Source organism: Stegastes partitus, unplaced genomic scaffold, assembly GCF_000690725.1.
Source record: "Stegastes partitus isolate 25-593 unplaced genomic scaffold, Stegastes_partitus-1.0.2 Scaffold222, whole genome shotgun sequence".
Classification (NCBI taxonomy): domain Eukaryota; kingdom Metazoa; phylum Chordata; class Actinopteri; family Pomacentridae; genus Stegastes; species Stegastes partitus.
The window spans coordinates 15,366-28,283 of NW_007577953.1; the positions used below are offsets into that span (position 1 = coordinate 15,366).

Sequence of the window (12,918 nt, forward strand, 5' to 3'; positions counted from 1 at the left end):
CAGAGTTCTGTTGATTCACTGAACTAATAATCTCATAATGATTCATTAATAGAGAACTCAGGCTGCTGTGAAGGAACTTATCTGATCTGTTCCATCATGCTCAGAGCTTCAGAGGTATTAGGGAGGTAAGTAAGATGTATTTGTCTTCTAGCTGCTCTAATAGCCTCCTGTGCTCATGCTTGGAAAAAACATTCACAACAGTTTCAGGAACTCACCTGGAATTATTCCCTCAGGATCGAGCGGATCAAACGGGTTTTCCATGAACGACCCGATGGCGGTGGCCGTGTCCCTGCCCAGCCGGTTCTCCACCATCAGAGTGTAGTTGCCGTTGTTGATGTGGGTCGGCTTGTTGAGGAAGAGACAGCCGTGCTTCACCGACCCGTCGCCCGAGTCCTGGATCAGCTGGGTGTACGCGTACCTGTTCTCTTTCAGTCTGACGCCATTGTACAGCCAGGTGATGCTCGGCTCGGGGTTGCCGTCCACAGCAAAGGGGAAACACCAGTTGTGCTGCTGCACAGCGTCTCTCAGGAAGAGGATGCTGACTGGAACTGTGGGGAGGTGACAGGTTTGGGAGACGAGGGGCGGCGAGAGAAGAAGCAGATGAGTGACTCTCATTTTCTCCCCAAGAAATGCTGAGCTGCAATCTGTTTTTATTTAACCTAGGTTTACATCTTTGACAGGAGTTATGTGGGAACATTGAGCCCATTCTCACGTCTTCACAGAAATGTGACTTACAGCAGCACAGGCCTTTGAAAAGTAATAAAATGCCCCCACCACGCCGTGTTAATGCTCCTCTAATGCTCCTCTAGACTGGCTGATGGTTCCGTCTCCAGTCTTGGTGCTGAGCTACCTTCTCATCTACCTCTCAGCTAGAGCTGCAACATTTGGTTGATTACCGGATTAGTTGACAATTTAATTCACCGCAGGGCTTTTTAAAGCATAAATAGTAATTTCAGCTTCTCCAGCATGAAGATTTGCTCATTTTCCTAGATTTGTTTGTAGATTAAATATATTTAAATGTTAAGGTTGACGTGACAACACAGGACACGTGAAGCCATCACTGTGGACTCCAGTCAACCAGTAAAAACCAATCACTGCTTGTGGCTCAGGGTGTAAGAACTATTCAAATCATGGACTTAAATAAAAGCAGCAAAACCACACGAGTACTCCAGTGAAAGTCCACCATTACATTTATGCTCACGTGCAGTCATTGTTAACTGCCAATAGATCAAATAATAACCATCTAGACGCACGGTCATGCATGCCATGATGTCATGCTGCATGTGCACCTTGAGCATGTGTAGCATGAAGCTGGTCAAGTGCCCTGCAGGTTCCCACCAAGTTTCCATGAATCAATGTTCTCCATCTGCACTGCAAACCTGTGCTGACCTGCCATGAATAATGAATCCTGGTCGTCGTCGTGCCCCCGACCACAAAAGCTACCTGGAAGCTCCACCGGACGTGAAGTTACAGGAAATGGCCCCGTTCAGATCGAACACAACTCTCAAGTGCAGAGACCCCTCATTGTGCTGCTCTTAACCCATGACCCAGCCCCAGAAAGTGCTGCGCTAAGGGGATAACCGAGGCATTTGTCTCTTTACTCAGGGCCGAAGTCCGTTACACTGAGTGAAAATTAGTGCTATTTATCACATTTAACTAATCATCCATTAGCAGCCTCTACTAATCTTACACGAGCTATTTCACTGCAGGGGTTAAAAGGAAGGCTAGAATTATGTTTAATGAGCCTGTCAGTTCTCAGACCTCAGAGCAGAACCAGACAATGGACATTCTGAAATGTGGCAAACACACAAAACGCTTCCTGGCTCCGGTCCAGGCGGAGTCGCTGGAAGATTAGCGCGCCAATTATTCACTTCTGTGCTGATGTGTACTGATAAAACTTTATTCTTTTCAAATCTGAAGTTTAAAAATGACATCGCAAAAAAAGTATGAAAAGCCCATGATTTCGAACGGCTCTCTCATGAAAGGAAAGCCACACGAGCAGCACGAATCGGTGGCGCAGAGAGCCACTCAGCAGTAAACACCCACTGTTCTGGGAGGTAATTAAGAGTAATTAAAGGGCTAGCGGTTAACGAGTGTCCGTCCACCAGGGGGGCTGATGTTGATAGATTAGCTGCACTAACGCATTTACAGACTGCCAATCACTGTGGATGAAGCGGTTTTCCGGAGTAGGAGGGAAAAGTCCATTAGCACAGGCTCAAATCAGATCTTAGCACGGGTTATCAGCCCCATTTTCCTGATGTTCATTATCTGTCCCTCGATGCTCGTGCATTTGGCTTCAGCTGATTGGCGCCCCCGCTCTTTTTGGCTTTATTTTCTAATGAGTGTCACTGAGTTGGTGATATATGATATTGTTTGGGTAGTATTTTCAGTAATGCATCACTAATGCATCTGACTCTGACTTCTGTGGGACCGCTGGGTGCTGTCATTCCTCAATGTTCCTCAACTTCCACATGCACTAATGCATCTGAACGGAGAAAACAACAGCAAGCCTCCTGGGTCAAGCTGCAAGTGTAATTTAAAAAGTACGGCGTATGTGAGGTGGAGGAGTTCAGTGAGAGCAAGGTGAGCTAAGTTCACTTTCCTTTGTCCTCTCATTGTATCCCTGCATTAAATGGCGAGCCATACCTGCAGCACTTCACTCACATTATTTTAACACTTCTCACCAGTGGCCAGCCTGAGTGGCAGATGACAGAGAGCTCCATTAGAAGCATGGTGGGGACATACTCGTATTTGTAGAAGGGGCATTTAGAAGAAATCAGTGCAGCGCATTTTTCTTTTCTCTGGCTGTCCACCCTGCCTGCACCAGAAAATGGTCCCAGTGTGCACTCGCCCTAACCTCCATTAAGCCCGATGACTTGTATTGAGCCTGTGAGCTTTCAGGAGTGTGGTTTTATTTTGCAGGCACTTACACTCAATGTCCAATTGCACCATCCCCTCTCTGGGCCCAGCTTGGTTCTCCGCCTCACAAGTCAGGTTGTGCAGGTTGTCCTTGGAGGAAACGTTGGTGAGGTAAAGGACCAGCTCTAATGTGGAACCCCAGATTCTCTCCTGCCGAAGCCGACAGCACACACACAGAGCAGAGGAGTCACAGCTACGTATAGATCGCTTACAGGCATACAGGTTAGAGGATGAAATGGGATCCAATTTACTCTCCTGTAGATCAATACATTAGAGAACCCAACTGAACCTGATTTATATCACTTTAAGTACAGAGCAGTTGATGTAAAGAGCTTCACAGCACAGACAAAAATAACAGAGAAAATGGTCGACTGGCATATGTTGAGTTGTATGAAGTGATTTTTTTCCACATTTCAGCACCAATATCGGTGCAAAACCGCACAAAACGTTATGTTTATTACAATCTAAAAAGTCCATTAAAAGACAAAATCCGTAACACGTCACATTAATGAGCTTCACCAATAATAAACATTATTCAGGTTTTCACAAAACTTCACCAGCAGCTTAAGTTCAGCTTCCAGCTGTTTGTTCAAGTCTTTCCTCTGAGTTCACTAAATACAGCCGTGACTGGATGATCCGACACTAAATGTAAAACCTTCTTCTATGTTGGATATCAAGGCTGTCGGATTGTCCAGACGGAGGTCCAGATACGAGGAGGGCTTGATGCTGGAAGGCTCATTAGTTGTTCATTATTGTTCATAGTTGTTATAATAACCAGTGTGTTGTTAGAACACTGGACATCGCTGGACTTCAGCCTCACTGACCGGCTTGTGCACGTTCCGGACACTTCAGCGCTCCGAATGTAGCATCAAGTCCTGCAGTGTGAACGTAGCCAATCTGTGGGATTGTTCAGTCAGATAATACGCCGTCATCCTGATTGGTGACATTAAATGTCATGTCGGAGTCACAATCCAAGGCTGTCGCTATGTTAAGGCTGTTTTTATGGGTTCTGTTGGTTTTTCCTAAAAACCTGTTGGATAGCAGGTTTAGGATTGTTAAGGGTCGATTATCCAGTCACGACTGTATTTACAGCATCAGGATCCATATGAGCAGGTCCAAAGCAAGAGAACTGGGCACATTGTCATACATGGAACAAACTGGTGCCTTCATCCATTACTTGTAGTGATAAATGATGGCTGACATGGAGACAGCACGGATCCACAGCATCACACTTCATAAGTTATTTGTTAGATTCTTTTGTTTATTCGCATATTATTATGGGTTGTGTGACTCAATGTCACTTAACCTGGTGTGCATGGCAGCTATGGCACCACGGCTCACTACATCTAAAGGAAGCTGTGAGGGACGTTCATATAAACGCCACTTCTGAGCGCTAACAGGTGGATGGAGCAGCAATGTTACGTGTCCAATGTCTAAATAAAGGCTTTCTTCTTGCTCCTGTGATATACAGACAGACAGATGGTGTGTAAAATAGTGCAGCAGGACAACAAAACAAACAGCCAGAGACATGAGGATCTACAGGGAGAGCCGCAACAGATGGCGAGGCCCCAACAGAGCCGTGGTCTCAGCATCAGCCGGTCCGTCTGGGATTACATGAAGAGAGCGAGTGAGCCTAAAACACTGTCCTCAAACAGAAGACCTGACGCTGCTTTAGAACTAAATAAGGACAACTTACTGCAGTTTGCATGAAATTAATTCAGAATCAATTTAAATACTACTGACTGTGGTGTAATGTTTGAAGACACTCGTGCATATAAATGTGCTACCTGGGTGAAGAAGTGGGACTCGAGCTCCTCAGTTCGCCATCTCACAGTGGGAGTGGGACTTCCTGTCACATGGCACTCAAACGTGAGGTTGCCTCCTTCTTGGATCTTGTCTTGAAGGGGCACGATGGTCACTTCGGGCAGACCTGAGAGCAGCAGAGCGGAGGCTATGAGCACACGTTGCTATGATGCTACGGCTAAGTGGAGAGTCGAGCTGCTGCTTTTGGCAGTTCAGAAAAGCAGCACCGGCCCAGAAGCTCTCATATGTTTCCTGGCAACAGCGAGATGTTCCTGCCGTATGTGATTAAAGCAACAATGTCGAGTCAATTTCTTCCCTGCATTTCACTGCACCTGCTTGTTGTCGGCTTTCATATGAACGGGAACGACAAACGTTATCAGCTCCCGAGCCAATTCCATGACTTCAAATACGGATTATTCACCAAAATCTCTTCAACTTTACATTAAAATATTCAAAGGGCTCCTCCTGATGTTTCAGCTCTATGAAGAACAACATAAAGGGTAAAACGTGACAACACAGTACGGACGGAAGCTCAGACATCAGGATGGAAACCAAACTCACTGCAGTTGTCTATCACCAGAGAGTTGAGCGGTACTTCCTCATCGTTGGACAAACAGAACAACATCTGGCTGTCCAGGTCGCCGCGGTCGTTGCTCTGCCACTGCTGCAGCCAGTGCAGGTCGCACGAGCAAACCAGAGGGTTGTCCCTTAAAACCCTGAGAAGAAAGCAGGAGCAACCATCAGCTTTGGTGGCCACAGATTCAGGTTTAAATGAACAGAACAGACGAGAGCTTTGGCTGCCATGCGTCCTAAACCTGCACTTCTCCAGTCAAACTAATGAAGACGAACATTTAAGTGTAAAACAAAACAGTTTTTACTCACTGCAATGTGATGCACAAAATTATAAAGAAGAAGAAGTTTATGTTCAGCCATAAAACAACCTTCAAACTGTAGATATCCTCCATGACTTTTCTTTTGCTTTCAGAAAACTTGCGAACTAAAACCGGTGGAGAGAAAGTGTGCTGTCAATCAAATGACAAAAGAAAGCAGCAGTTTATTCTACCATACCTTACCAGCACAATAAGGCGAGCCCACTAAAACACTAAAGCAGCCCCAACACACAGATGCACCTTTAAGAATCACGGTTCTGTGGTTCAGCGTTCTTTGTGCTGTAAGTATCAGCACATCATAATAACACAAAAGCATCCGCTGGGCTGCAACAATCTCACAGGTTTGTTTGCTGAATAACACTTTTGTCCTTGAAGAATAAGAAAGCAGCCCACAACATTAAAACCACCTCTGACCCGTCCAGGACTGTACTCCACAGACCTGCTGAAGGTGTCCTGTGATGTTAGCAGCAGGTCCTGATTGGACTTGATTTTCCAGCACATCCCACAGATGCTTGATGGGAGATTTAGGGAGCGTAGAGGCCAAGTCAGCACTCTGAACCCTTCATCATGTTCCTACACTGTGGCGGGTTAGGGTTAGGGTTAGGGTTAGGGTTAGGTAACCCTAACCCTTGTCCTGCTGGAAGACTCAGTCAGAAAGTACTGCTGCCGTAAAGGCGCATACTTGGTTTGCAGCAATGTTTAGGGAGCTGCAGCATCTACACGAGTGCAGGAGGTTTGATCAGATGGTCGCACTGCCTCCACCAGCTCGCCTTCCTCCTTCCTGCTACCATCTCCTCCCCCGGTCAGTGTGCACTCAGCTGGATGGAAAAGACCACGTGGATCAGTTCTGACACCTTTCTGTCGTAGTGAATTGAGGTTTAGAGCGGTTGGTGCTACAGCAGCTCCTCTGTGAGACCAGACCACATGGCCCAGCCACCATTTCTTAGATGCATTCATTCCATTCATCAGTTGTCCTTCCTTGGAGCGGTGTTGGTAGGTAGTAACCACAGGAACAGCCAGAAAGACCTGAGATGCTCTGACCCAGCCGTCTAGCTGTCAAAGTCCCTCAGATCCTCACGCTGCACATTTGTTCTGATTCTAACTCACCAGCTTCGAGAACTAACTGCTCTCTCAAATACATCCCACCTGGACAGGTGTCAGGGTAACAAGATAATAATGGTACTCACCTGTCAGTGGTTTTAATGTTGTGGCTGATTGTTGTAGGAGCCAAACACTGTAGCATTCTGGGTAAACTACAGTCAAATTATTATTCGAATGCAGCACGCATTTAAAATAAAGAAATAAATAAATCAACTGTAGTGCGATTAAACCATTGCATAAGAAGAGGACGCAAGATGACATACTGACGAGTCACAGTCAGAACAGAAATGATGCAAAACATGACAGAAGATATGGCATCCATGATTGTTTCACGTATTATTAAAAACACATGTTAAAAATGTACAGATTGGCTTTTTCTACATATAACTCTGAACCAACCCCCTGCAGAGACCTTCACCATGTGACGGATCCCAGCAGACAACAGCTGCACATCTGTCACAGCTTCTTTCTGGTGTAAATGACCACATTTCTCCCTTTTATTTGGCTCATAAGACTGTTTTCTCCTTGAAAGCCACCTTGACCTCACAGGAATTTAAAATGATTCAAACGACAGCGAGCGTCTTTGCTGTGGAGTTAAAGGGACTCACAGATTCAGCAGCGGTAGGAAATGAAACACCCTCCAGCTGATGTGTTCCAGAGAGTTTGATGCCAGGTTTCTGTGAAAAGACACACCACACATCAACATTTGTTTGGCTATATTCTCCGTTACATACAGCAGTTGAGCCTATCTGATGCCGAGCTTGTGAAGGCTTTCACTTGTGCTACCTTTGCTTTCACCTTTTCCAGAAATGTCTTCATATTGTGATCACTGGCGTGAGACAGAACAACCTGAACAGATGGAGAGATGTGCAGAAACGTGCTGATTTACCGCCACGTTCACACCAACAGGCAGGAACACCTTGGCAGCGTATTTAAAAATGAGATTCCCGGCTTGTCATCTGCTCAAACGTTTCTTTGAGGCGCATGAAACAAAAACAAATATCAGCTGAAAAGAAACAGAAAAATCCAGTGAATGTGGTATTTCTCTTTGTTGTAACCTGGTTCTGTTCTGCAGATGAGTCACGCTGTGATTTGATTGCTCACTTTCAGAAGAATATGTCCCTGCGTGGAATTACACTCAGTGGAAAACGTTAATGCATCCAAATGGGTTCTGATCAATTACCTTGGCAAGTATTTCACACCCGCCCAGGAGCCCCAGCACCTCTCTGTGTTTGCTCAGTGCTCGGTACATGAGGCGATCGGACCAGAGCCACCAACAGTTCTTGGTGGACGGATGCTGCTCAGCTCCCGTATGTACACGCAGAAGGTTTGACTCTTTCTATAGCGTAACAGAAAAGCTCCAGCAAACACAAAAGGACTCAGATTTAAATAAAAACCACTGCTTGTGTTGTTGTCCGTGTAGCGCCACCAACAGGTCAGATCTGATTGGTCCAATGCTTTGGTTCATTATCATACACCTGTAAAACTAAAGACGTTTTCTTCCACCTCAGCTGCAGATAAACGAATCTAAAGCTGCACTTCTACAGGTAAATGAACGTCTACTGGATTCGAGCCAAACAGGTTTCCATGATGCTGCTGCAGTGATTCATCGTCTGTAGCTCACCGTGAATCAGTCATCAGTCACATCAGCCCTGTTAACTTAGTCGCCGGCTATTTTGATAGTTGATTAATCCATTTTTTTTGAAGGAAAACAAAGTTTAAATTTACTGATTGCAGCTTCTTAAATGTGAAATGAAATTCCAACTTGGAAAGCAGATTTTTTCTAAAAGCACAGATATATACATTCATGTCGAAGCTAAAGTCTGGGAATGGAACGGGCTGCTTGTGTAGCTGTGGATGCTCCTTTCTTGTTTGCTTTTGAAGATTTCAAATGATTCAAATGCGAATATTGTAATAAAGCTAATGCGGCGTTATCTTCAATATTGTGTATGTCAGGCTTTCATAACAACAGTGTGATGGATGAAGGCTACGTATCCCTCTGTCAATCCTCTCAGGCCTCTTAAATATCATCACAGTGGTTCTCAAATGAGCCTCAGACTTCCAAGTAACCAGGCTGTAAATAAAACTCCCTCAGAAGATGACAAAAAGCCACACTGGGGAGCGCGCGCATGGAAACCAATACATAATCACTCTGACAGGGCCAAGGGTTCAATTATTTGTTTTCCTTGCTCCCAAAAGTTCATGTCAGATGGGTTAGCCATTGGGGCTTATCCATTACCGGCTCGATTCCTCCTCGGGTCCGCAGGGGGAGAGCAGAGCCGGGAATAGCAGCTCATCCTCCATCAGCCATCGATGGTCTGTGTCTAGGAAACGTTTGCATAGGATACGGCTGAGGAGGTCTGAGCACCAAGACCAGAGCAGAAGGAGAAGCTGGGTCGCCTTCCTGCTCAGCGCTTGGTTTGGTTATATCCAGTCCCTCTTAATCTCACAAATACATCTGTCACACAGAAGCCCCGACGCTGGGCCCGGCCCGGCTCAGCCTCTCCCTCCATGGTGAAATATTGATTAAGTGATAATGGACCCTTAGTGGAGTGTATTTATTATGCATCAGTTGTCGATAATCCGCCAAAGTGAGCGAGTAAAAGGTGACTGGTGGATGTCTTCTCCAATTTCTTGAGCTCACCCTGCCTGCCTCACCACCACCACCACCACCACCACCACCACCCCGTCCCTGCTCCTCCAAAAACCGCCCGTCTTCCAGATAAACAACACTGGACATGTTGCACACGCTCAGTAAACGATGAGGACAAGATGGTGGCGATAACGGGCAGCTGCTGACGAACAAACATGGTTTCACTTAACGAGGCTTCTTACTTTTCTTTTTCTAACGCTCGTGGCTACTCCTGTGTAGATCTTTAAACTCCTACGTTACTGATGTGCTGCTAAAAGGGAGAACATGTCGGTTCGTCAGTAACAGCAGGATCACCTGACTTTAGAGTTGCTTGTTACAATCAATCGGCATCCCGGTTAATTTTCTGCTAATCAATGATAATTATGATGATGTCCTTAAATCCTCCTACCATGAAGCTATGCTAACGGTGTAACCCTGCACACACACACTGAAGTACACACCTCTCTACTTACACTGTTTATAAAAAGCACTGCTGACGGCTTCTTTGCACTTCTGGTTGGATGCTAAACTGCATGTCACCGTCTTAGTGGTTGTATTTGAACTCAGCAAGACAATAACACTGAATCCTATCTAATCTTACATCATGTGTCTAAGAAGTGACGACTTGTGGTTTGTTGATCTCCACTGAGCTCATCCGTTTACCAGATCAGAAGATCCCACCAGCCACTGAGTCACTGGGATTTTGAGAAATGCAGCTCTGACTTCATGTGACACGTGCAATATTAAAGAGCCGGCAGAGCGCTGACTGACGGCGACAAATAGGCCGACCCACACGGGTCAGAACACGACACGGGGGAAGACAATCCTTTTGTATTGACGAGGACACTTACACATACTGAAGCTTGAGGTTGTTCAGGAAGGCGGTGGCGGAGATGAACCTCAGCTTGCAGGACGTCACCGTGCTGCAGAGGACCAGAAAGAACAAGAAACATCAAAGTGAAGCTACCTGTGACTGATGTAGTCCAGTGTTTATCTGACCCTGAATCCTCTCAGACGATCATTCAGCAGCGTGCTGCAAGTACTTTTGTTTCCTACGATACTGAAGGTTTGCTGTTGGCTTGGACTTGTTGCCTTCGTTGGGTAACTTCAGGCATGCAGGAGAACCATTTTTGCAAAAGTTCTGGGCTTGTCAGTAAACCTTCAGCAGCACATGAACAAACGTACTGAAAACTGTCAAGTTCAGTTTTAATTTTACTTTGAAAACCACCTGTATCCTCCTTAGATCATCTCTTGCACTGTTTAAAGCCCTAAAACTCATAAAATGAACACATTTACAGGTGTTTCACCAGAAGAATACTCCCGTCCTGCTACAGCTTTGCTTCCTTTCCTTCACTAATCTGTGAACATGCAAATCAGCCTCCACGTGCCTGAATGCTACCTAACTAACTAACTCTGCAGTCGTCTTATTTATGTCAGTAGCTGCGTCTTCATGATGGGTTTTATGCTTATCATACAAGTAATGCAACACAAAGGCTAATGCAAACTGTAAAACTTTTAAAAACTATTCATTTTGGGGGTTTTTTACTCAAAAACCAGGTCCTGAATTCTTTCCATTTTTCTCTAGATGGTCCAGCTGTGTTTGTGTGTTCAGCTTCTGGTTTTATTTTCTTCTGCTGCTCTTTTTATCTCTGACATACACAACATAACGTATCCACAATGTTCTGATGACGCTGCACAACCCAGAATGTTTGCTCCAAAGCAGGTAATGGAAACAAACCAAATTCACATCTTCATTTTAGATTTCTTTAGATTTTTTAAAAATTTATTTCAAATTTACTCGACATTTTTACAGAAACATGGCGACTGATTGTGAGCCAGGATGTAGGACTGTGCTGGACAGGCTCACATTCAAAGTATATGCACATGTTCCAGCACTGGGAAAACGGGTCGGCCAACTGTTTGGACTGACACAGTGATGAGAGAAGCATTACTTACAGGTTCTTCAGCTCTCTGTAGTAAGCAAGGTCAACTTCTGTTATATTCTCCAGGCCGGCTTGGTTCTCAATGTAACTGGTTAATGAAAAAAGAGGGAGATGGAGAGGGAGCGTTATATACAAACAGGTAAATACATGCATTTATTGTGACCTTGAGCCTTTCGTTGCGTGGATGTTCGGTTCAGCCCATGCGAGAATGAAAACCAAGAAAAAAAAGACACAAAAGGCAAACAAAGGAATTCCTTGACTGCGAACACACAAAAGTGTTTATTATTCACTGGATTCCAACATTGGACAAAGAAAAGGAAGAAAAACACCAACATGGCATTTTAAAAAGGGGGTTGCTCTGTAGCCAGGACGATGAGATGAGAACAAGAGATGCAAGTTTCTCCAGTTTCTACCTAAACGTGAAGCAGCGTGTTGACATGAACACCGAGGACGGGCTGAGCTGAGCCTGTTTTAGAGGTGGAGGGAAACAACAGGGGGAAAAAATAGGGTGACGGACGCAACATGCAGCCCTGTATGTGAATCGAAACCATGTTGATGTGAAAAAGGAGGCCAGCATTCAAATTGAATCCCCCTGACTGGTGTGTGACCTCCGTGACATCCACAGAGCAAACTAACAGCAGATAAGGAAGCCGGTGGAGATGTGCACGGACCCACAGAGCAGAGCTCAATCAGAACTTAATCTGCTCCTCGTGTGGGAGAAAATAATGCCTTGAGAGGCGCTGGGCGGACGAGGCTGATGGGAAATTCTTCTCAATGAGTCATTTTCCACTTTTCCAGACACAGCCTACCTCAGAATAACTAGCGAGCTGCAGATCAATGTGGCACTCAGCGCAAGGACGGTCAAATCTTTTCATGAGATGTTTGAATAGATGGCTTGGTCGGACCTTCCAAGGATCTCTCCGGAGCAAACTGTCCACCTCATTCTCTGCCCTTCTCTGCCTCTCGGTTCTGCCCCTCCTGCGCGCTACATGAATGTTGTCCATTTTGCTCAGGAGGACGCCTCTTTAATGGGCTTTTTAAAAAGAAGACTAGATTCGAATACCGAAGGATTTCATCCATATCAATGTCTTCAGCCCTCTCCTGAACAAACCACGGCATCCTTGGAGAGACGCAAAACGAACCAAATAACCGCAATAAAAAAAAAATATTATCATTATTGTGATAAAAATTATAAAAAATAAGATTAGTTGCAGGCCTTGAAGCAACTGCAATGGAAAAAAAAAGAAAAACAGATGTGAAATGTTCAACCATAGTCCCCTATTTAAACAGCAGACAATGAAAAAAACAAAAATAAATACGTGAAAGACAATGTACATATTTCTGTTCTTTGATTTTATTTTTTCCCATAAACATGTTTTGTCTTTTTATCAAGTATTTCAGACCACTAATACTCTACTGATCAGGTGTTGTCCTTCTCTATTGTTGTCCAAACCTACATGGTCTTTAATGAAGAAGCATCACAACGGATGGAGCAGAATCACACATATTGTTTTTTTATTCCTCACATTCTCCTTCCAGGTGGAAAAAAAGTGCACAATGCAACTCAAGTGCCAATGGTTGGGTCAGAGATTCAGTTTATTGTGCTGCTAGGAGATGAGGAGAGGGAATA

General features: G+C 44.9%; 1 protein-coding gene across 1 annotated transcript in view; it reads right to left on the reverse strand.

The window, feature by feature from the left end:
* ntrk1 (neurotrophic tyrosine kinase, receptor, type 1) overlaps positions 1-12,918 on the reverse strand; it is a gene marked incomplete at its 3' end in the record, with an annotated part of 28,463 nt that overhangs the window by 11,992 nt on the left and 3,553 nt on the right. Inside the window, exons 2-8 of the mRNA XM_008281112.1 lie at positions 11,302-11,376; positions 10,197-10,268; positions 7,322-7,390; positions 5,284-5,438; positions 4,707-4,849; positions 2,931-3,069; positions 216-548 (exon numbers count right to left, since the gene is read on the reverse strand). Coding sequence (XP_008279334.1) covers positions 216-548; positions 2,931-3,069; positions 4,707-4,849; positions 5,284-5,438; positions 7,322-7,390; positions 10,197-10,268; positions 11,302-11,376 — 986 coding nt within the window. The remainder of the gene's footprint in view (positions 1-215; positions 549-2,930; positions 3,070-4,706; positions 4,850-5,283; positions 5,439-7,321; positions 7,391-10,196; positions 10,269-11,301; positions 11,377-12,918) is intronic.